Source organism: Aphelocoma coerulescens, unplaced genomic scaffold (genome assembly GCF_041296385.1).
Source record: "Aphelocoma coerulescens isolate FSJ_1873_10779 unplaced genomic scaffold, UR_Acoe_1.0 HiC_scaffold_204, whole genome shotgun sequence".
In the NCBI taxonomy this organism is placed as follows: Eukaryota; Metazoa; Chordata; class Aves; order Passeriformes; family Corvidae; genus Aphelocoma; species Aphelocoma coerulescens.
In genome coordinates, this window is record NW_027183550.1 from 13,180 (window position 1) to 33,938 (window position 20,759).

The 20,759-nt window shown below is 57.8% G+C and overlaps 1 protein-coding gene across 1 annotated transcript; it reads left to right on the forward strand.

Annotated features, from left to right (window-relative positions):
- The first annotated feature begins 1,208 nt into the window (after positions 1–1,208).
- LOC138101136 (serine/threonine-protein kinase TAO1-like) lies at positions 1,209–20,030 on the forward strand. Its single transcript, XM_068998991.1, has 14 exons — positions 1,209–1,368; positions 1,668–1,821; positions 4,622–4,693; positions 4,789–4,890; positions 5,599–5,644; positions 6,382–6,478; positions 8,568–8,681; positions 8,789–8,880; positions 10,195–10,295; positions 11,134–11,240; positions 12,114–12,195; positions 14,436–14,540; positions 16,928–17,057; positions 20,017–20,030. Exons 2-14 carry the CDS (start codon positions 1,681–1,683, stop codon positions 20,028–20,030), a joined length of 1,203 nt encoding a protein of 400 aa, XP_068855092.1. The 5' UTR covers positions 1,209–1,368; positions 1,668–1,680.
- The last annotated feature ends 729 nt before the right edge of the window (positions 20,031–20,759 follow it).

A 20,759-nucleotide genomic window follows, 5' to 3' on the forward strand; every position in this document is an offset into this window, starting at 1 on the left:
GTTTTGGGGGGGATTTTGGGGTTTTTGGGGGGTCTTGAGGGATTTTTTTGGGGTCTTTGGGGTTTTTTGGGGAGGCTCTTGAGGGGTTTTTTGGGGGGGGTTTCAGGGCTTTTGTTTTGAGCGTTTTTGGGTTTTTTTGGGGTTTTTTTTGGGGCAGCACCGGCACACGCGGCTCAATAAAACACTCGCAGCACAACCGCTCGTTTTGGGTTCATTTCTGGGGTTTTTGGGGTCGTTTCTGGGAGTTTTGGGCTCATTTCGCTTCGTTTTGGGGCCATTTCGGGCCATTAGCGGTCATTTTGGGGCCATTTCGGGCCATTTCGGGACCAGTCCTCCCCGTTTTGTGCCCGTTCCGCACCAGTTTGCGGTCGCTCCGCGCCGTTTTGGGTGATTTTTACCCGATTTTGGAGCTTTTTTGCCCTCGATTTTGGGGCATTTTTAGGCCTTTTTGGGGGCCCCCGCCTTCCCCACAAGGCCACGCCCTCTTTGCCATATATGGGCACGGAGCGGCTCGTTGACCACGCCCACATCTCCTTATATAGCCACACCAGGGAAAGGGGGCGTGGCCACCAGGGGGCGTGGTTCACCCCAAGCCGTTGCCGGAACAACCCGCGCGCCTCGTCCAATCAGAATCGTCGTCTCCGCCCCCCCCTCAGCTCCCAGCCAATCAAACGCGAGGAGGTGGCGCCGCTCTGGGCTCGGAGGCCTCCGTCTCTATGGTGCCGTGTGGCAACAGCCCCTTACCGCCGCTCCACAGGCGCTGACGTCACGGGAGGAGGCTTTTGACGTCACTGTGTCCCCTCTACCCTTCCTTTATCGCTCGTCGCCCCCTCAGAACCCCCCCCGCGAGATCTCCCGGGACCACCCGGACCCACCGCCGCCATCTTGCCTCCCCCTCACTCCTTCCCGCCTTTTCCCCCCCTCAGCCTTCCCATCCAATCACAGCCCTCCCCTCCCGGCATCGCCCCGCCCACCCTCACGTCTCCACCAATAGCGCGCCTCCATCCTCGCCGCTTCGCTCGCTGATTGGCTGCTCTCCCCGCGCTAAGCCACGCCTCACTCCTGGCAAGCCCGCGCGCGCCGCGCGCCTTCGCTGACGTCACCGCGCACGCGCGGGACCCGCCCTTTCCGCTCCTCCCGCCGGCGCCATCTTGCCGGGGGCGCTGAGGCGGCACCGGGGGGGTTCCCCCCCCCCCCTCCCCGGCCGCGTTTTTGAGGTAAAACCCGGCGGTTTTGGGGCCTCTCGAGCCGCGTCCCCCGCCAGGAGGCGTCGGGGGGAGACCGGAGCCCCCCCCCGGAGCTGCAGCCGCCGGGGGGGGGCGGCCCGGGCTCCCCCAGCGCCCGCCGGGACCGGAGCTGGAGCCGCCGGTGAGGGGAGGGGGGGGGGGGGGCGGGCTGAGGGAAGGGGGGAATTTGGGGAGGGGTCCTGAGGGATTTGTGGGATCTTCGAGGCCCCTCATGGACTCGGGGGGGCAGAGCTGGGACTTGGGGGGTCGCTTGTGGGGCGGGGGTGGGGTCGCTTATGGGGCTGAGGGAAGTTTGGGGGGGTGAGGGAGGGGGGAAGTTCTGAGGGGGTTGTGGGGTCCTTCATGGATTTGGGGGGCAGCGATTGGTTTGGGGGGACGGAAGGGGAATTTTGGGGTTATTTATGGGGGTGTTTCCTTCAGTTTTCCTCTTGCCATGCCGGCTCCTCGCCCCCAACCTCGACCCGGGAGCCTCCGGGACCCCGAAGTGGCCGAATTGTTCCTCAAAGATGATCCCGAGAAGGTTTTTGGGGAGCTACGGGAGATCGGTCACGGCAGCTTCGGGGCCGTGTTCAGCGTGAGTGGGGAAAAAACGGCGGAATTCAGCCCAAATCTGTGGGAAAGAGCCCCAAAATCCGGTTAAAACAGCCCCGAATTCACGCGGAACGCCCCGAAATATCCCAAAATCCAACCCAAACACCCCGAAATCCACCCAAAAGGCCAGGAAATTCACCCTAAATGCCCTAAAATTCGGCTAAAACAGCCCGAAATGTTCCCAAATCCATCCAAAACATCCTAAAAAACCCCCTCAAATGCGCCCAAAACGCTCGGAACGACCCCAAAATCCATCCAAAACACCCCAAAATTCACCCTTGGCAGCCCCAAAACCACCCCAAAGCTCCTCTGGGCCCCCCCAAATTTCCAAAACTCCTCCCAAACCTCCCCAAAAATCTCCTCCAATCCCCAAAATCCCCTCAAATCCCCCAAAAATCCCCTCCAATCCTCAAAACTCCCCCCAAAATCCCCCCAAGTTCCTCTTCCAGTCCCCAAAATTCTCTCAAATCCCCAAAATTCCTCCCCAAATCCCGAAAAATCCCCTCCAATCCCCAAAATCCCCCCCAAACCCCCTCAAAAATCCCCTCAAATCCCCAAAACTCACCCCAAAATCTCCCGAACCTCCCCAAAAAAGTCTTCCAATCCCCAAAATCTCCTCAAACCCCCCCCAAATTCCCCCAAACTCCTCCCAAAATCCCCTCCAATCCCCAAAATCCCCCCTAGACCCCCTCAAATTCTCCCTAAATCCTCTCAAATCCCCCAAACTCCCCCCAAAATCCCCCAAACTGCCCCCAAACCTCCCCCAAAATCCCCTCAAACCCCCTCCAATCCCCCCAAAATCCCCTCCAATCCCCCCAAAATCCCCTCCAATCCCCAAATTCTCTCCCCAACCCCCTTCCAATCCCCCCAAATCCCCCCCAAACCCCCTTAAATCCCCCCAAATCCCCCTTAAATCCCCCAAATTCCCCCCAAAATCCCCCAAATCCCCCCAAACCCCCTTAAATCCTCCAAATCCCCCCCAAAATCCCCCAAATCCCCCCAAAATCCCTTCTAATCCCCCCCAAACCCCCTTAAATCCCCCCAAATTCCCCATAAAATCCCCCAAGTTCCCCCCGAAATCCCCCAAATCCCCCCAAACCCCCTTAAATCCTCCAAATCCCCCCCCAAATCCCCCCAAAATCCCTGCTAATCCCCCCAAATTCCCCCCAAAATCCCCCAAAATCCCCCCAAAATCCCCCAAGTTCCCCCCAAAATCCCCCGAAATCCCCCCAAACCCCTTTAAATCCCCCAAATCCCCCCCAAAATCCCCCAAATCCCCCCAAAATCCCTCCTAATCCCCCCCAAGCCCCATCAAATTCCCCCCAAATTCCCCCCAAAATCCCTCCAAATTCCCCCCAAAATCCCCTCAAATCCTCAAATTCCCCCCTTAAATTCCCCCCTTAAATCCCCCCAAATCCCCCCAAAACCCCCTCCAATCCCCCAAAATTCCCTCCAATCCCCAAATTCTCCCCCAAAATCTCCCAAATCCCCCCAAAATCCCTCCTAATTCCCCCCATACCCCCTTAAATCCCCCCAAATTCCCCCCCAAATCCCCCAAATTCCCGCCAAAATCCCCCCAAATTCCCCCCAAAATCCCCCCAAAATCCCCCAAGTTCCCCCCAAAATCCCCCGAAATCCCCCCAAATTCCCCCCAAAATCCCCCAAGTTCCCCCCAAAATCCCCCGAAATCCCCCCAAACCCCCCCCAAATCCCCCCAAAACCCCCTCCAATCCTCCAAAATCCCTTCCAATCCCCAAATTCTCCCCCAAAATCCCCCCCAAATCCCCCCAAAACCCCCTCCAATCCCCCAAAATCCCCTCCAATCCCCAAATTCTCCCCCAAAATCCCCCGAAATCCCCCCAAACCCCTTTAAATCCCCCAAAATCCCCCCCAAATCCCCCCAAAACCCCCTCCAATCCTCCAAAATCCCTTCCAATCCCCAAATTCTCCCCCAAAATCCCCCCCAAATCCCCCCAAAACCCCCTCCAATCCCCCAAAATCCCCTCCAATCCCCAAATTCTCCCCCAAAACCCCCCAAAATCCCCCGAAATCCCCCCAAACCTCTTTAAATCCCCCAAAATCCCCCCCAAATCCCCCCAAAACCCCCTCCAATCCTCCAAAATCCCTTCCAATCCCCAAATTCTCCCCCAAAATCCCCCCCAAACCCCCCTAAATCCCCCCAAATCCCCCTCCAATCCCCCAAAATCCCCTCCAATCCCCAAATTCTCCCCCAAAATCCCCCCCAAATCCCCCCAAATCCCCCTCCAATCCCCCTCCAATCCCCCAAAATCCCCTCCAATCCCCAAATTCTCCCCCAAAACCCCCCAAAATCCCCCGAAATCCCCCCAAACCCCTTTAAATCCCCCCAAATCCCCCCAAATCCCCCCAAAACCCCCTCCAATTCTCCAAAATCCCCTCCAATCCCCAAATTCTCCCCCAAAATCCCCCGAAATCCCCCCAAACCCCTTTAAATCCCCCCAAATCCCCCCCAAATCCCCCCAAAACCCCCTCCAATCCTCCAAAACCCCCTCCAATCCCCCAAAATCCCCTCCAATCCCCAAATTCTCCCCCAAATCCCCCCCAAAACCCCCCAAATCCCCCCAAATCCCCCCAAATCCCCCTCCAATCCCCCAAAATCCCCTCCAATCCCCAAATTCTCCCCCAAATCCCCCCCAAATCCCCCCCAAATCCCCCCAAATCCCCCTCCAATCCCCCAAAATCCCCTCCAATCCCCAAATTCTCCCCCAAATCCCCCCCAAATCCCCCCCAAATCTGCCCCCCAGGCCCGGGACCTGCGCTCCCAGGAGCTGGTGGCCATCAAGAAGATGTCCTACCGTGGCCGAGCCTCCAGCGAGGTGAGACCCCCACCCTTAGAGGGGGGGAGGGTCCCCAAAATAATCCCCCAGGGGTCGTCCTGACCCCCAAAACGCCCCGGTTTTGCCCCAAAAAGAAGTGGCAGGACATCGTGAGGGAGGTGAAGGTGCTGCAGAGGCTCCGGCACCCCAACACCGTGGGGTTCAGGGGGTGCTACCTGCGGGAGAACACGGCCTGGGTGAGACCCCAAAAGCTGGGGAGGGGTCCTGGGGGGGTCTGGGGTCTTCAGAGGGGGATTTGGGGGAAATTTGGGGGGATTTGGGGTTGGTTTGGGGGGATTTGGGGGGGATTTTGGGGGTTCAGGGGGTGCTACCTGCGGGAGAACACGGCCTGGGTGAGACCCCAAAAGCTGGGGAGGGGTCCTGGGGGGGATTGGGGGGGTCTGGGGTCTTCAGATGGGGATTTGGGGGAAATTTGGGGGGATTTAGGGTCGGTTTGGGGGAATTTGGGGTCGGTTTGGGGGGATTTGGGGTTGGTTTGGGGGGATTTGGGGGGGATTTTGGGGGTTCAGGGGGTGCTACCTGCGGGAGAACACGGCCTGGGTGAGACCCCAAAAGCTGGGGAGGGGTCCTGGGGGGGTCTGGGGTCTTCAGATGGGGATTTGGGGTTGATTTGGGGTAAATTTGGGGGGATTTGGGGTCGGTTTGGGGAGATTTTTGGGAATTTGGAGTCAATTTGGGGTCAATTTGGGAGGATTTGGGGTCGGTTTGGGGGGATTTGGGGTCGGTTTGGGGGGATTTGGGGTCGGCTTGGAGGGATTTGGGGTCGGTCTGGAGTCAATTTGGGGTCGTTTTGGGGTCAATTTGGGGGATTTGGGGTCAATTTGGGGGGATTTGGGGTCGATTTGGGGCCGATTTGGGGTCCCTAAAGTGTCCCCTCCCCCCAGCTGGCCATGGAATTCTGTGTGGGATCAGCCCTGGACCTGCTGGAAGGTGGGAATTGGGGCATTTTGGGGCATTTTGGGGGATTTGGGGCATTTTGGGATCCAAAAAGGGATTTTGGGATTTTTTGGGGGAATTTTTGGGAATTTACGGGGGAATTTTGGGTGGGGATTTTTGGCTTTTTGGGGGGGATTTTTTGGGGGATTTTTTGGGGAGCTTATGGGGGGGATTTGGGGGATTTTTGGCATCTCAAGAGGGATTTTGGGGGAGGTTTTGGGGGATTTTGGGGGGAGTTTTTTGGGGAGTTTTTGGGGGAGGTTTTTTGGGGATTTTTTGGGGTTTCTGGCGGGATTTTGGGGAGATTTTGGGGGATTCTGGTGGGATTTTGGGGAGGGGTTTTGGGGGCATTTGGGGGAGTTTTTGGGGGATTTTTTGGGGGATTTTTTGGGGGATTTTGGGGGGAGGTTTTTGGGGGGTTTTGGGGGGAGTTTTGGGGGGGTTTCTGGCAGGATTTTTGGGGAGTTTTTGGGGAATTTTGGGGGGATTTTGGGTGGAGTTTTCGGGGGTTTCTGGCAGGATTTTTGGGAGAGATTTTGGGGAATTTTGAGGGAGTTTTTGGGGCTTTTCCGGCAGAATTTAGGCTGATTTTTTTGGGGCGTTTCTGGCAGGATTTCGGGTGAATTTTTGGGAGGTCTCTGGGGGCGGATCTATGGGGCAGATCTATGGGGCGGATCTATGGGTTTGGGGGGACGTGTGGGTCACTCCCCCCACCCCGGCTGCCCCCCAAGTGCTCCAGGAGCCGCTGCGGGAGGAGGAGATCGGGGCCGTGACCGAGGGGGCCCTGCAGGGCCTGGGCTACCTACACAGCCAGGGCGTCATCCACAGGTGGGGCTGCCCCATAGATCCTGCCCCATAGATCCTCTCTGCCCCATAGACCCACCCCATAGATCCTGTCTGCCCCATAGATCCAGCCCTTAGAGCTGCCCTGCCCCATAGATCCCACCCCATAGCAGGGCCTGGGCTACCTGCACAGCCAGGGCGTCATCCACAGGTGGGGCTGCCCCATAGATCCTGCCCCATAGATCCTCTCTGCCCCATAGATCCTGTCTGCCCCATAGATCCAGCCCTTAGAGCTGCCCTGCCCCATAGATCCCACCCCATAGCAGGGCCTGGACTACCTGCACAGCCAGGGCGTCATCCACAGGTGGGGCTGCCCCATAGATCCTGCCTGCCCCATAGATCCTGTCTGCCCCATAGATCCAGCCCTTAGAGCTGCCCTGCCCCATAGATCCCACCCCATAGCAGGGCCTGGGCTACCTGCACAGCCAGGGCGTCATCCACAGGTGGGGCTGCCCCATAGATCCTGCCCCATAGATCCTGCCTGCCCCATAGATCCTCTGTCCCCCATAGATCCGTCCTGCCCCACAGATCGTGTTCTGTAGTTCCAGCCCCATGGAGTCATCCTGCCCCATAGATCCTGACCTGCAGTTCTCCCCTGACCCATAGATTCACCCCATAGCTCCTGCCCCATAGATCTGTCTGCACTGACCCTGTTTGACCCACTGCCCCCTCCTGCCCCACTGCCCCCTCCCCAGCCCCACTGCCCCCTCCTGCCCCACTGCCCCCTCCCCAGCCCCACTGCCCCCTCCTTTGCCCCACTGGCTCCCCTCCAGCCCCACTGCCCCCTCCCCAGCCCCACTGCCCCCTTGTGCCCCACTGCCCCCTCCAGCCCCACTGCCCCCTCCCCAGCCCCACTGCCCCCTTGTGCCCCACTGCCCCCTTGTGCCCCACTGCCCCCTCCCCAGCCCCACTGCCCCCTTGTGCCCCACTGACCCCTCCCCAGCCCCACTGCCCCCTCCTGCCCCACTGCCCCCTCCCCAGCCCCACTGACCCTCCCCAGCCCCACTGACCCTCCCCAGCCCCACTGCCCCCTCCCCAGCCCCACTGACCCCACTGCCCCCTCCCCAGCCCCACTGCCCCCTCCCCAGCCCCACTGCCCCTCCTTTGCCCCACTGCCCCCTCCTTTGCCCCACTGACCCCTCCCCAGCCCCACTGCCCCCTCCCCAGCCCCACTGCCCCTCCTTTGCCCCACTGCCCCCTCCTTTGCCCCACTGACTCCCCTCCTGCCCCACTGCTCCCTCCAGCACCACTGCCCCCTCCTGCCCCACTTCCCCCTCCTTTGCCCCACTGCCCCCTCTCCAGCCCCACTGCCCCCTCCAGCCCCACTGCCCCCTCCAGCCCCACTGCCCCCTCCTTTGCCCCACTGACTCCCCTCCAGCCCCACTGCCCCCTCCCCAGCCCCACTGCCCCCTTGTGCCCCACTGCCCCCTTGTGCCCCACTGCCCCCTCCTGCCCCACTGCCCCCTCCTGCCCCACTGCCCCCTCCAGCCCCACTGCCCCCTCCCCAGCCCCACTGACCCCTCCCCACTGCCCCCTCTCCAGCCCCACTGACCCCTCCTGACCCCCCCAGCCCCACTGCCCCCACTGCCCCCTCCCCAGCCCCACTGCCCCCACTGCCCCCTCCTTTGCCCCACTGCCCCCTCCCCAGCCCCACTGACCCCACAGACCCTTCCAGCCCCACTTCCCCCTCCCCAGCCCCACTGCCCCTCCCCAGCCCCACTGTCCCCTCCCCACTGACCCCTCCCCAGCCCCACTGCCCCCTCCCAGCCCCACTGACCCCACTGATCCCTCCCCAGCCCCACTGCCCCCTCCCCAGCCCCACTGACCCCACTGCCCCCTCCCCAGCCCCACTGCCGTCCCCAGCCCCACTGCCCCCACTGCCCCCTCCCTGCCCCACTGCCCCCTCCCCAGCCCCACTGCCCCCTCCCCAGCCCCACTGCCCCTCCCCAGCCCCACTGCCCCCTCCAGCCCCACTGCCCCCTCCAGCCCCACTGCCCCCTCCCCAGCCCCACTGCCCCCTCTGCCCCCTCCCCAGCCCCACTGACCCCTCCTTTCCCCCCTCCCTCCCCCCCAGGGACATCAAAGCCGGCAACATCCTCCTGCGAGCCCCCGGCCACGTCAAACTGGGCGACTTCGGCTCGGCCGCCGTGGCCACCCCGGCCAATTCCTTGGTGGGGACCCCGTACTGGTGAGGGGGGTGGGGAGGGGGCTTTTGGGGTGGGGGTTCCTTAGGGTGGGTGGGGGGGGTGTTGGGGTGTCGGGGAAGGGTCCCCAGGCTGACCCCCGGCCCCCCAGGATGGCCCCCGAGGTGATTCTGGCCATGGGCGAGGGGCTCTACGACGGCCGGGCGGACGTGTGGTCACTGGGCATCACCTGCATCGAGCTGGGTGAGCAAGGGGTTAAACGGGCACCGGGGCTTGGGGGGGCAGTTTGGGGGGGATTTTGGGGGGTTTGGGGGGAGATTTGGGGGATTTTGGGGGGGATTGGGGGAGATTTTGGGGGGTTTGGGGGAGTTTTGGGGGGATTTAAGGGGGTTTTGGGGGGATTTTGGGGAGTTTGGAGAGGGTTTGGGGGGAGATTTGGGGGGGATTTGGGGGAGATTTGGGGGATTTTGGGGGGATTGGGGGAGGTTTGGGGGAGATTTGGGGGGGATTTTGGGGGGTTTGGGGGAGTTTTGGGGAGGGTTTGGGGGAGTTTTGGGGGGATTTGGGGCAGGTTTGGGGGATTTTGGGGGTTTTGGGCGGGTTTGGAGGGGGTTTGGGGGGTTTTGGGGGGATTTGGGGGGGGATTTGGGGGGGATTTAAGGGGGTTTTGGGGGGGTTTGGGGGATTTTGGGGAGTTTGGAGATGGTTTGGGGGGAGATTTGGGGGATTCTGGGGGGATTTAAGGGGGTTTTGGGGGGCTTTGGAGGAATTTGGGGAGGGGTCTTGGATTTGGGGGGGATTTGGGGGATTTTTGGGGGGATTTGGGGCAGGTTTGGGGGAGATTTGGGGGGATTTGGGGGGGATTTAAGGGGGTTTTGGGGGGGTTTGGGGGGATTTTGGGGAGTTTGGAGAGGGTTTGGGGGGAGATTTGGGGGGGTTTTGGGGGGATTTGGGGGAGATTTGGGGGATTTTGGGGGTTTTGGGGGGATTTGGGGAGGGTTTGGGGGAGATTTGGGGGGATTTTGGGGGGATTTAAGGGGGTTTTGGGGGGATTTTGGGGAGTTTGGAGAGGGTTTGGGGGGAGATTTGGGGGGATATAAGGGGGGGATTTTGGGGGGATTTGGGGGGGGTTTGGGGGAGTTTGGGGGGTTTGGGGAGATTTAAGGGCGTTTGGGGGGATTTTGGGGAGGGGTCTTGGATTTGGGGGGGATTTGGGGGATTTTTGGGGGGGATTTGGGGGAGTTTTGGGGGGATTTGAGGGGATTTTGGGGAGGAGTCTCGGAATTTGGGGGGGTTTTGGGGGGGTTTGGGGAGGGTTTGGGGGGATTTGGGGGGATTTTGGGGGAGATTTTGGGGTGAATTTGGGGTTTTTAGAGGGAAGATTTTGGGGCGGATTTGGGGATTTTCGGGTGAAGATTTTGGGGTGAATTTGGGTTTTTTAGGGGGACGATTTTGGGGTGAATTTGGGGTCTTTAAGGGGAAGATTTGAGTTTTTTAAGGGGAAGATTTTGGGGTGAATTTGGGGTTTTTCGGGGTTTCTTTGCCCCCCTTTCCCAGCCGAGCGGAGGCCGCCCCTGTTCCAGCTGAACGCGATGAGCGCCCTGTACCACATCGCCCAGAGAGACCCCCCGGGCCTCAGACAGCCCCACGGCTGGTCAGTGCCCCATAGATCCGCCCCATAGATCCGCTCTGCCCCATAGATCCACCCTGGAGATCCATCCTGCCCCATAGATCCATCCTGCCCCACACGTGCCCTGTACCACATCGCCCAGAGAGACCCCCCGGGCCTCAAACAGCCCCACGGCTGGTCAGTGCCCCATAGATCCGCCCCATAGATCCATCCTGCCCCATAGATCCGCCCCATAGATCCATCCTGCCCCATAGATCCATCCTGCCCCATAGATCTGCCTCATAGATCCCTCGTGCCCCATAGATCCACCCTAGAGATCCGTCCTGCCCCATAGATCCATCCTGCCCCATAGATCCACCCTAGAGATCCGTCCTGCCCCATAGATCCATCCTGCCCCACACGTGCCCTGTACCACATCGCCCAGAGAGACCCCCCGGGCCTCAGACAGCCCCACAGCTGGTCAGTGCCCCATAGATCCGCCCCATAGATCCATCCTGCCCCATAGATCCACCCCATAGATCCGCTCTGCCCCATAGATCCACCCCATAGATCCATCCTGCCCCATAGATCCACCCTAGAGATCCGTACTGCCCCATAGATCCAGCCTGCCCCATAGATCTGCCTCATAGATCCCTCGTGCCCCATAGATCCACCCTAGAGATCCGTCCTGCCCCATAGATCCATCCTGCCCCATAGATCCATCCTGCCCCATAGATCCACCCTGGAGATCAGTACTGCCCCATAGATCCATCCTGCCCCACACGTGCCCTGTACCACATCGCCCAGAGAGACCCCCGGGCCTCAAACAGCCCCACGGCTGGTCAGTGCCCCATAGATCCGCCCCATAGATCCGCTCTGCCCCATAGATCCACCCTAGAGATCCGTCCTGCCCCATAGATCCATCCTGCCCCACACGTGCCCTGTACCACATCGCCCAGAGAGACCCCCCGGGCCTCAGACAGCCCCACGGCTGGTCAGTGCCCCATAGATCCGCCCCATAGATCCGCTCTGCCCCATAGATCCACCCCATAGATCCGCTCTGCCCCATAGATCCACCCCATAGATCCGCTCTGCCCCATAGATCCGCCCCATAGATCCATCCTGCCCCATAGATCCGCCCCATAGATCCGCTCTGCCCCATAGATCCACCCCATAGATCCATCCTGCCCCATAGATCCACCCTAGAGATCAGTACTGCCCCATAGATCCATCCTGCCCCATAGATCCACCCTAGAGATCCATCCTGCCCCATAGATCTGCCCCATAGATCCGCTCTGCCCCATAGATCTGCCCCATACAAATCCGTCCTGCCCCATAGATCTGCCCCATAGATCTACTCTGCCCCATAGATCTGCCCCATAGATCCGTCCTGCCCCATAGAACCACGCCACAGTGAGACCCACATGTGCCCCATAAGAGAGGTCCAGCCCCACATTTCGGGGTTTCTGCCCCACATTTGGGCTCCCAGCCCCACACTTGGTGTCTCAGCCCCACATTTGGGGGTCTCAGCCCCACATTTGGGGGTTTCTGCCCCACATTTGGGCTCCCAGCCCCACATTTGGGGGTCTCAGCCCCACATTTGAGGTCTCAGCCCCACATTTGAGGTCCCAGCCCCACACTTGGTGTCTCAGCCCCACACTTGGTGTCTCAGCCCCACATTTGGGGGTCTCAGCCCCACATTTGAGGTCCCAGCCCCACATTTGGGCTCCCAGCCCCACATTTGGGGGTCCCAGCCCCACATTTGGGGGTCCCAGCCCCACATTTGAGGTCCCAGCCCCACATTTGAGGTCCCAGCCCCACACTTGGGGGTCTCTGCCCCACACATTTTCCCTCCCCCTCCCCCCAGGTCGGAGCAGTTCCGGGATTTCGTCTCCCTCTGTCTCCGGAAGCTTCCGCAGGAACGGCCCCGAGCCCGGGAGCTGCTGCAGGTGGGACCCCAAAAAACCCCCAAAAGACCCCAAAAAAAACCCCCAGAACACCCCCAAAAACACCCCAAAAACCCCTCAAAAAACCCGCCCAAAAAAACCCCCCCAAAAACCCAAAAAACCCCAAAAAAACTCCCGAAAAAAACCAAAAAAAAACCCAAAAAACTCCAAAAATCCCCAAAAACACCCCCAAAACATCCCCCAAAAAAGCCCCAAAACATCCCCCAAAAAAGCCCCAAAACATCCCCCAAAAAAACCCCAAAACATCCCCCAAAAAAAACCCCAAAACCCTCAAAACACCCCCCAAAAAAACCCCAAATAAAACCCCAAAAAACCCCCAAAACCCTCAAAACACCCCCCAAAAAAACCCCAAATAAAACCCCAAAAAAACCCCCTAAACCCTCAAAAAAACACCCTGCAAACCCCCAAAACATCCCCCCAAAAAACCCCCAAAACCCCCCAAAAAACACCCTGAAAACCCCGAAAACACCCCCCAAAAAAACCCCAAAACACCCCCCAAAAAAACCCCCAAAACCCCCAAAAAAGCCCCACAAAAATCCCCCCAAAAAGCCCCCAAAAACCCCTAAAAAAGCCTCCAAAACACCCCCTAAAAAACCCCAAAACATCCCCCAAAAAAACCCCAAAACACCCCCAAAAAAACCTTCAAAACACCCCCCAAAAAAAACCAATAAAACCCAAAAAAAACCCCCCAAAAATCCCCCCAAAAACCCCCCAAAAAACCCAAAAATCCCCAAAAACACCCCCGAAACCCCCCCCCCAAAAAAAACCCAAAAACCCCAGGAAAACCCCAAAAAACCCCCCAAAAAAACCCCAAGAAAACCCCCCCAAAAAAAACCAAAATCCCCAAAAACCCCCCCAAAAACCCCCCAAAAAACCCCAAGAAAACCCCAAAAAAAACCCAAAAAAACCCCTCAAAACTTCCCTGGGAACCCCAAATCCCACCCTGGGATGTTTTGGGGAGATTTTGGGGTATTTTAGGGTGATTTTGGGGTGTTTTGGGGTATTTTGGGATGTTTTGGGGAGATTTTGGGGTGATTTGGGGGTGTTTTGGGGTGATTTTGGGGTGATTTTGGGGTGTTTTGGTGTGATTTTTAGGGTATTTTGGGGTAATTTGGGGGTATTTTGGGGTGATTTTGGGGTGATTTGGGGCGATTTTGGGGCGATTTTGGGGTGATTTGGGGTGATTTCAGGTTATTTTGAGGCGGTTTTGGGGTGATTTGGGGCGATTTTGGGGTGATTTTGGGGTGATTTCGGGTGATTTCGGGGGATTTGGGGTGATTTTGGGGTGTTTTGGTGTGATTTTAGGGTATTTTGGGGTGATTTGGGGGTATTTTGGGGTGATTTTGGGGTGATTTCGGGTGATTTGGGGGTGATTTGGGGGTGATTTGGGGTGATTTGGGGTGATTTGGGGCTGATTCGGGGTGTTTTGGGGTATTTTGGGGTGATTTTGGGGTGATTTTGGGGTATTTTGGGGTGATTTCGGGTGATTTGGGGGGATTTGGGGTGATTTCGGGTGATTTGGGGTGATTTGGGGTATTTTGGGGTGATTTTGGGGTGATTTGGGGTGATTTCAGGTGATTTTGAGGCGGTTTTGGGGTGATTTGGGGTGATTTTGGGGTGATTTCAGGTGATTTTGGGGCGGTTTTGGGGTGATTTGGGGTGATTTTGGGGTATATTGGGGTGATTTTGGGGTGATTTGGGGTGATTTGGGGGGATTTGGGGTGATTTGGGGCTGATTCGGGGTATTTTGGGGTGATTTTGGGGTGATTTTGGGGTATTTTGGGGTGATTTGGGGGGATTTGGGGTGATTTCGGGTGATTTAGGGGTGATTTGGGGGGATTTGGGGTGATTTGGGCTGATTTGGGGTGATTTGGGGGCGATTTTGGGGTGATTTGGGGGGATTTTGGGGTGATTTGGGGTGATTTGGGGGGATTTGGGGTGATTTTGGGGCGGTTTTGGGGTATTTCAGGATGTTTTGGGGTTTCTTGGGCTGATTTTGGGGTGATTTGGGGTGATTTGGGCTGATTTGGGGTGATTTGGGGTTTCTTGGGCTGATTTTGGGGTGATTTGGGGTGATTTGGGGTGTTTTGGGTTATTTTTGGGTTATTTTTGGGTTATTTTTGGGTGATTTTGGGGTATTTTGGGGTATTTTGGGGTGATTTGGGGGTATTTTGGGGCGATTTTGGGGTGATTTGGGGTCTCTCTCTGACCTGGGCTCCCAGCACGCCTTCGTGGCCCGTGAGCGCCCCCCGGGGGTGGTCCCGGAGCTGCTGCGCAGAACCAAAATGGCCGCCAGGGACCCCTCCCCCGGCGCGGGGGACGACGAGGTGAGCACGGACCAGTACGGACCAGTACGGACCAGTCGGGTTCCAGTCCATCCCAGTTGGGTTTTAATCCAGCCCAGTTGTGTTCCAGTCCATCCCAGTTGGGTTCCAGTCCATCCCAGTCCACCCCAGTTGGGTTCCAGTCCACCCCAGTTGGGTTCCAATCCATCCTAGTCCACCCCAGTTGGGTTCCAGTCCACCCCAGTTGGGTTCCAGTCCACCCCAGTTGGGTTCCAGTCCATCCCAGTCCATCCCAGTTGGGTTCCAGTCTATCCTAGTCCACCCCAGTTGGGTTCCAGTCCACCCCAGTTGGCTTCCAGTTAACCCCAGTCTATCCCAGTTGGGTTCCAGTTGGGTTCCAGTCCATCCCAGTTGGGTTCCAGTCCATCCCAGTTGGGTTCCAGTCCAGCCCAGTTGTGTTCCAGTCCATCCCAGTTGGGTTCCAGTCCATCCCAGTCCACCCCAGTTGGGTTCCAGTCCACCCCAGTTGGGTTCCAATCCATCCCAGTCCACCCCAGTTGGGTTCCAGTCCACCCCAGTTGGGTTCCAGTCCACCCCAGTTGGGTTCCAGTCCATCCCAGTCCATCCCAGTTGGGTTCCAGTCTATCCTAGTCCACCCCAGTTGGCTTCCAGTCCACCCCAGTTGGCTTCCAGTTAACCCCAGTCTATCCCAGTTGGGTTCCAGTTGGGTTCCAGTCCATCCCAGTTGGGTTCCAGTCCATCCCAGTCCATCCCAGTTGGGTTCCAGTCTATCCTAGTCCACCCCAGTTGGGTTCCAGTCCACCCCAGTTGGCTTCCAGTCCATCCCAGTCCACCCCAGTTGGCTTCCAGTTAACCCCAGTCTATCCCAGTTGGGTTCCAGTTGGGTTCCAGTCCACCCCAGTTGGGTTCCAGTCCACCCCAGTTGGCTTCCAGTCCATCCCAGTCCATCCCAGTTGGGTTCCAGTCCACCCCAGTTGGGTTCCAGTCCACCCCAGTTGGGTTCCAGTCCATCCCAGTCCATCCCAGTTGGGTTCCAGTCTATCCTAGTCCACCCCAGTTGGGTTCCAGTCCACCCCAGTTGGCTTCCAGTTAACCCCAGTCTATCCCAGTTGGGTTCCAGTTGGGTTCCAGTCCATCCCAGTTGGGTTCCAGTCCATCCCAGTCCATCCCAGTTGGGTTCCAGTCTATCCTAGTCCACCCCAGTTGGGTTCCAGTCCACCCCAGTTGGCTTCCAGTTAACCCCAGTCTATCCCAGTTGGGTTCCAGTTGGGTTCCAGTCCACCCCAGTTGGCTTCCAGTCCATCCCAGTCCATCCCAGTTGGGTTCCAGTCCATCCCAGTCCATCCCAGTTGGGTTCCAGTCCATTCTTACCCATCCCAGTCTCTTCCCGGTCCCCCCCCAGTTGGGTTCCAGTCCATCCCAGTCCATCCTTGTTAGGCCCCAGTTGGGTTCCAGTCCATCATAGTCCATCCCAGTTGGGTTCCAGTCCATCCCAGTCCATCCCAGTTGGGTTCCAGTCCATCCCAGTCCATCCCAGCTGGGTTCCAGTCCATCCCAGTCCACCCCAGTTGGGTTCCAGTCCATCATAGTCCATCCCAGCTGGGTTCCAGTCCATCCCAGTCCATCCCAGCTGGGTTCCAGTCCATCCCAGTCCATCCCAGTTGGGTTCCAGTCCATCCCAGTCCATCCCAGTTGGGTTCCAGTCCATCCCAGTCCACCCCAGTTGGGTTCCAGTCCATCCCAGTCCACCCCAGTTGGGTTCCAGTCCATCCCAGTCCACCCCAGTTGGGTTCCAGTCCATCCCAGTCCATCCCTGTTAGGCCCCAGTTGGGTTCCAGTCCATCCCAGTCCACCCCAGTTGGGTTCCAGTCCATCCCAGTCCACCCCAGTTGGGTTCCAGTCCATCCCAGTCCACCCCAGTTGGGTTCCAGTCCATCCTAGTTCATCCCAGTTGGGTTCCCATCCATCCCAGTCCATCCCTGTTAGGCCCCAGTTGGGTTCCAGTCCATCCCAGTCCATCCCAGTTGGGTTCCAGTCCATCCCAGTCAATCCCAGTCCATCCCAGTTGGGTTCCAGTCCATCCCAGTCAATCCCAGTCCATCCCAGTTGGGTTCCAGTCCATCCCAGTCAATCCCAGTCCACCCCAGTTGGGTTCCAGTCCATTCTTACCCATCCCAGTCTCTTCCCAGTGCCCCCCAGTTGGGTTTCAGTCCCCCCCAGTCCCCCCCCCAGTCCATCCCAGTCCACCCCAGTCCCCCCCAGTTGGCTTCCAGTCCATCCCAGTTGCCTTCCAATTTACCTCCGGTGCCTCCCAGTCCATACCAACTAATTCCCACTCCATCCCAGTCCATCCCAGTTCACTCCCAGTCCCTCCCAGTCTGACCCCTTGCCCCCCTTGTCCCCCCCAGGAGCCCGTGGGCAGCCCCTCCCCCAGCATTCCCAGTTCCCCCAGCAGCACCAGTGACCCCCCCAGTCTGGGGGACCCCGAGGACGACGCCGAGGGAGGGGGGGAGGGGCCCCCCGAGGCCCCCCCCGCAGGTGAGGCCGAAATTTGGGGACGATTTGGGCCATTTTGGGGCTCCTCCGTTTTGGGATCACCCCCAAAACCGCCCCTCCCCCACCGCACCCCCTTTCCCCTTCCCCTCCCCCCTCCCCAAAATCCACCTAGGGACCCCCAAACCCCCCCCCCCCCCCCAAAATTTTATATCTTATTTTATCCCATTTTCCCCTCAAAAATTGCCCCAAACTCCATTTTATCCCCCCAAAACGAGGCCACTTTGTGGCCCCACACCCCCTTTTTTATCCCAATTTCCTTCCCAAACCCCATTTTATCCCATTTTTGACCAAAAATGGCACTTTTTTAATTCCCCCAAGCACCATTTTTGGCACTTTTCCCTCAAAAACGTCCAATTTTGTCCCCATTTCCCTCCCGGATCCCGTTTTATTCCCCTTTTCCCTCACGAGCGGCGCCATTTTGGATCCCTGGCGCCATTTTATCCCTCGTTCCCTTTTTTCCCTATTTTTCCTCCTTTTCCCCCCATTTTTCCCCTTTTTCCCCCTTTTCCCCCGTTTTTCCCCATTTTCCCCCTTTCTCCATTTCCCCCCATAATTCCCATTCCCATTTCTCCACTTTTTTCCCTATTTTCCCCCTCACATTCCCCGTTTTTTCTCAGAATTCCCATTCCCACCATTTTCCCTCCATTCCCCCTTTTTTCCCCCTTTTTTCCCCCTTTTTTCCCCCTTTTTTCCCCCTTTTTTCCCCCTTTTTTCCCCCTTTTTTCCCCCGTTTTTCCCCCGTTTTTCCCCCGTTTTTTTCCCCTTTTTTCCCCGTTTTTTCCCCCGTTTTTTTCCTCTTTTTTCTGCTTTTCCCCCTTTTCTCCCTCCTTTTTTCCCCTTTTCCCCCCTTCTTTCCCTTTCTTTCCTCTTCTTCCCCTTTTTCCCCTTTTTTTCCCCTTTTTTTCCCCATTTTTTCCCCTTTTTTCCCCTTTTTTCCCCTTTTTTCCCCTTTTTTCCCCTTTTTTCCCCTTTTTTCCCCTTTTTTCCCCTTTTTCCCCTTTTTTCCCCTTTTTCCCCTTTTTCCCCTTTTTTCCCCTTTTTTCCCTTTTTCCCCTTTTTTCCCCTTTTTTCCCTATTTTCCCTTTTTTCCCTATTTTCCCTTTTTTCCCTATTTCCCCTTTTCCCCCCATTTTTCCCCTTTTCCCCCCATTTTTCCCCTTTTTTCCCCTTTTTTTCCCTTTTTCCCCTTTTTTCCCCTTTTTTCCCCTTTTTTCCCCCTTTTTTCCCCTTTTTTCCCCTTTTTTCCCCTTTTTTTCCCCCCTTTTCCCCCCTTTTCCCCCCTTTTCCCCCCTTTTCCCCCCTTTTCCCCCCTTTTTCCCCCTTTTTTCCCTTTTTTCCCTTTTTTCCCTTTTTTCCCTTTTTTCTCCTTTTTCCCCTTTTTTCCCCTTTTTTCCCATTTTCCCCTTTTCCCCCCATTTTTCCCCTTTTTCCCCCTTTTCCCCCACTTTTTCCCATTTTCCCCATTTTCCTCATTTCCCCCCATAATTCCCATTCCCATTTCTCCACTTTTTTCCCTATTTTCCCCCTCACATTCCCTATTTTTCCTCAGAATTCCCATTCCCACCATTTCCACCATTTTCCCCCCATTTCCCCCATTCCCAATTCCTCCCTTTTTCCCCTTTTTTCCCCTTTTTTCCCCTTTTTTCCCCTTTTTCCCCCTTTTTTCCCATTTCCCCTTTTTCCCCTTTTTTCCCCTTTTTCCCCTTTTTTCCCCATTTTCCCTTTTTCCCCTTTTTCCCCTTTTTCCCCTTTTTTCCCCTTTTTTCCCCTTTTTTCCCCCTTTTTCCCCTTTTTCCCCCTTTTTCCCCCTTTTTCCCCTTTTTTCCCCTTTTTTCCCCTTTTTTCCCCTTTTTTCCCTTTTTTCCCTTTTTCCCCTTTTTCCCCTTTTTTCCCTATTTTCCCTTTTTTCCCTATTTTCCCTTTTCCCCCATTTTTCCCCTTTTCCCCCCATTTTTCCCCTTTTCCCCCCATTTTTCCCCACTCACTCCCCCATTTTCTCTCCTCAGGACGATCCTTCCCCGGACGCCATTCCCGCCATTTCCTCCCCCACTTTTCCCGCCGCCGCCGCCGTTTTATCCCCCCCGGACTCCATTTCATCCCCAAAAAACCCAACTTTACTTGCCCAAAATCCCCTTTTTTCCACCCAAAACCCCCTTTTGTCCCCCCAGGCCGCCCTTTTCTCCCCTCCAACGCCTCCCTCCTCCCCCTCGGCGGCCATTTTCCCTCCTCGCTCCCCTCAGGCCGCCATTTTGTCCTCCCCACCGTCCCCTTCACCCCCTCAAAGCACCATTTTATCTCCCCCCCACCCAAATTTACCCCTTCAAAACACAATTTTATCCCCTCAAACCCCTCTTTCACCTTCCCCAGACCCAAATTTCCCCTCGCAAAACACCACTTCACCCTCCTCAAACGCTTCACCCCCGCCGGCCGCCGTTTTCTCCCACCCCGCCAGCATTTCACCGCCCCAAACCACCACTGTATCCCCTCCAAACCCCATTTTATCCCCTCAAAACCCCGTTTTATCCCCCTTAGACCCCCATTTCCCCTCACAAAACCCCATTTTATCCCCCTTAGACCCCCGTTTCCCCTCACAAAACCCCATTTTAGACCCCAACTTCCCCTCGCAAAACACCTTCCCCCCACCAGCGGCCATCTTCTCCCCTCACGCCGCCATCTTCTCCCACCCCCCTCCCTCCATTTTCCCGCCCAAACCCCCCATTTCCCCCTCAAAAACCCCCATTTCCCCCTCAAAAACCCCCATTTCCCCCTCAAAACCCCCCATTTCTCCCTCCTTTTACCCCCATCCCACCCCTCGCCGCGCCGCCCTCCACACTCCCTCCCTCATCCCCCACCTCCTCTGCTCCCTCCTGGCTTTCGCCGCCGCCCTCCACCCCTCACCCCCTTCCCTCCTCCTCCTCCTGGCCGCCCTTTGGGCTCAAAGACGAGGATTTTTAGGCTTCCTCTCCGCCCTCGAGTACGCGGCCACCGGGCTAGCGCTGGCCCACGCCCTCCTCCCTCTTCGCCCTCACCTCGGCGGCTCCTCCTTGGGCGCCGTGGCCTCGGCGGGAGCCGTGGCCGCCATCCTGGGCCTCAGCGCTCGCCGCCGCCGCCTTTACGTTCCCGTCATCGTTTTGGCCGCCCAACTTTGGGTTTCCCCTTGGCTTTTTCTTCCTCTTTACCTCCTGGGCGAGTTGGCTCGAGGCGGCCGCGCTCATCGCTTGTGGCTCCGACTCCTTTTAGGCTTGCCGCCTCCTCTTTTCCGAGCCTTTTCCCGCTTGGGTTTAGCTTCCGAGCGAGGCCTTTTTGCTTTTTTCCCCAAAACCAACAAAATGAGGTTTCGCAGTCGTTTGCCCGTCCCTCGAAAACCTCCCCGAGGCGCCGGCGCCGCTCCTCCGACCTCCTTGCGGCGCTTCCTGGCCGCTGGCGACGTTTTGGGACGGCGGCTCCGACGGTTTTGGGGTCGTTTCGGGAGGTTTTTAAAAAGCGTTTCGGGGAAAAGAACTGCCCCTCCCCCACCCAGCCGTATCCCCCGCCCTGCCCCCCGGCCCCTCCCCCCGCCACGCCCCAAAAGGGGACCCCAAAATCGGAGCCCCCCCCAAGCCTTTGCCCCTCCCCCACGGCGGCCCTGGAGGTGATTTTGGGGTGGGGGAGGGGCACCCCCAACACTACGGAACCACCCCTCCC

What these genes read in the sequence shown, in the direction of transcription:
- LOC138101136 (XM_068998991.1), top strand. Translation starts at nt 1,681, where the DNA reads ATGCCGGCTCCTCGCCCCCAACCTCGACCCGGGAGCCTCCGGGACCCC. An exon ending in GTGGCCGAGCCTCCAGCGAG is followed by an intron (nt 4,694 to 4,788) that starts GTGAGACCCCCA and finishes TGCCCCAAAAAG; the next exon opens with AAGTGGCAGGACATCGTGAG. An exon ending in AGCCCTGGACCTGCTGGAAG is followed by an intron (nt 5,645 to 6,381) that starts GTGGGAATTGGG and finishes CTGCCCCCCAAG; the next exon opens with TGCTCCAGGAGCCGCTGCGG.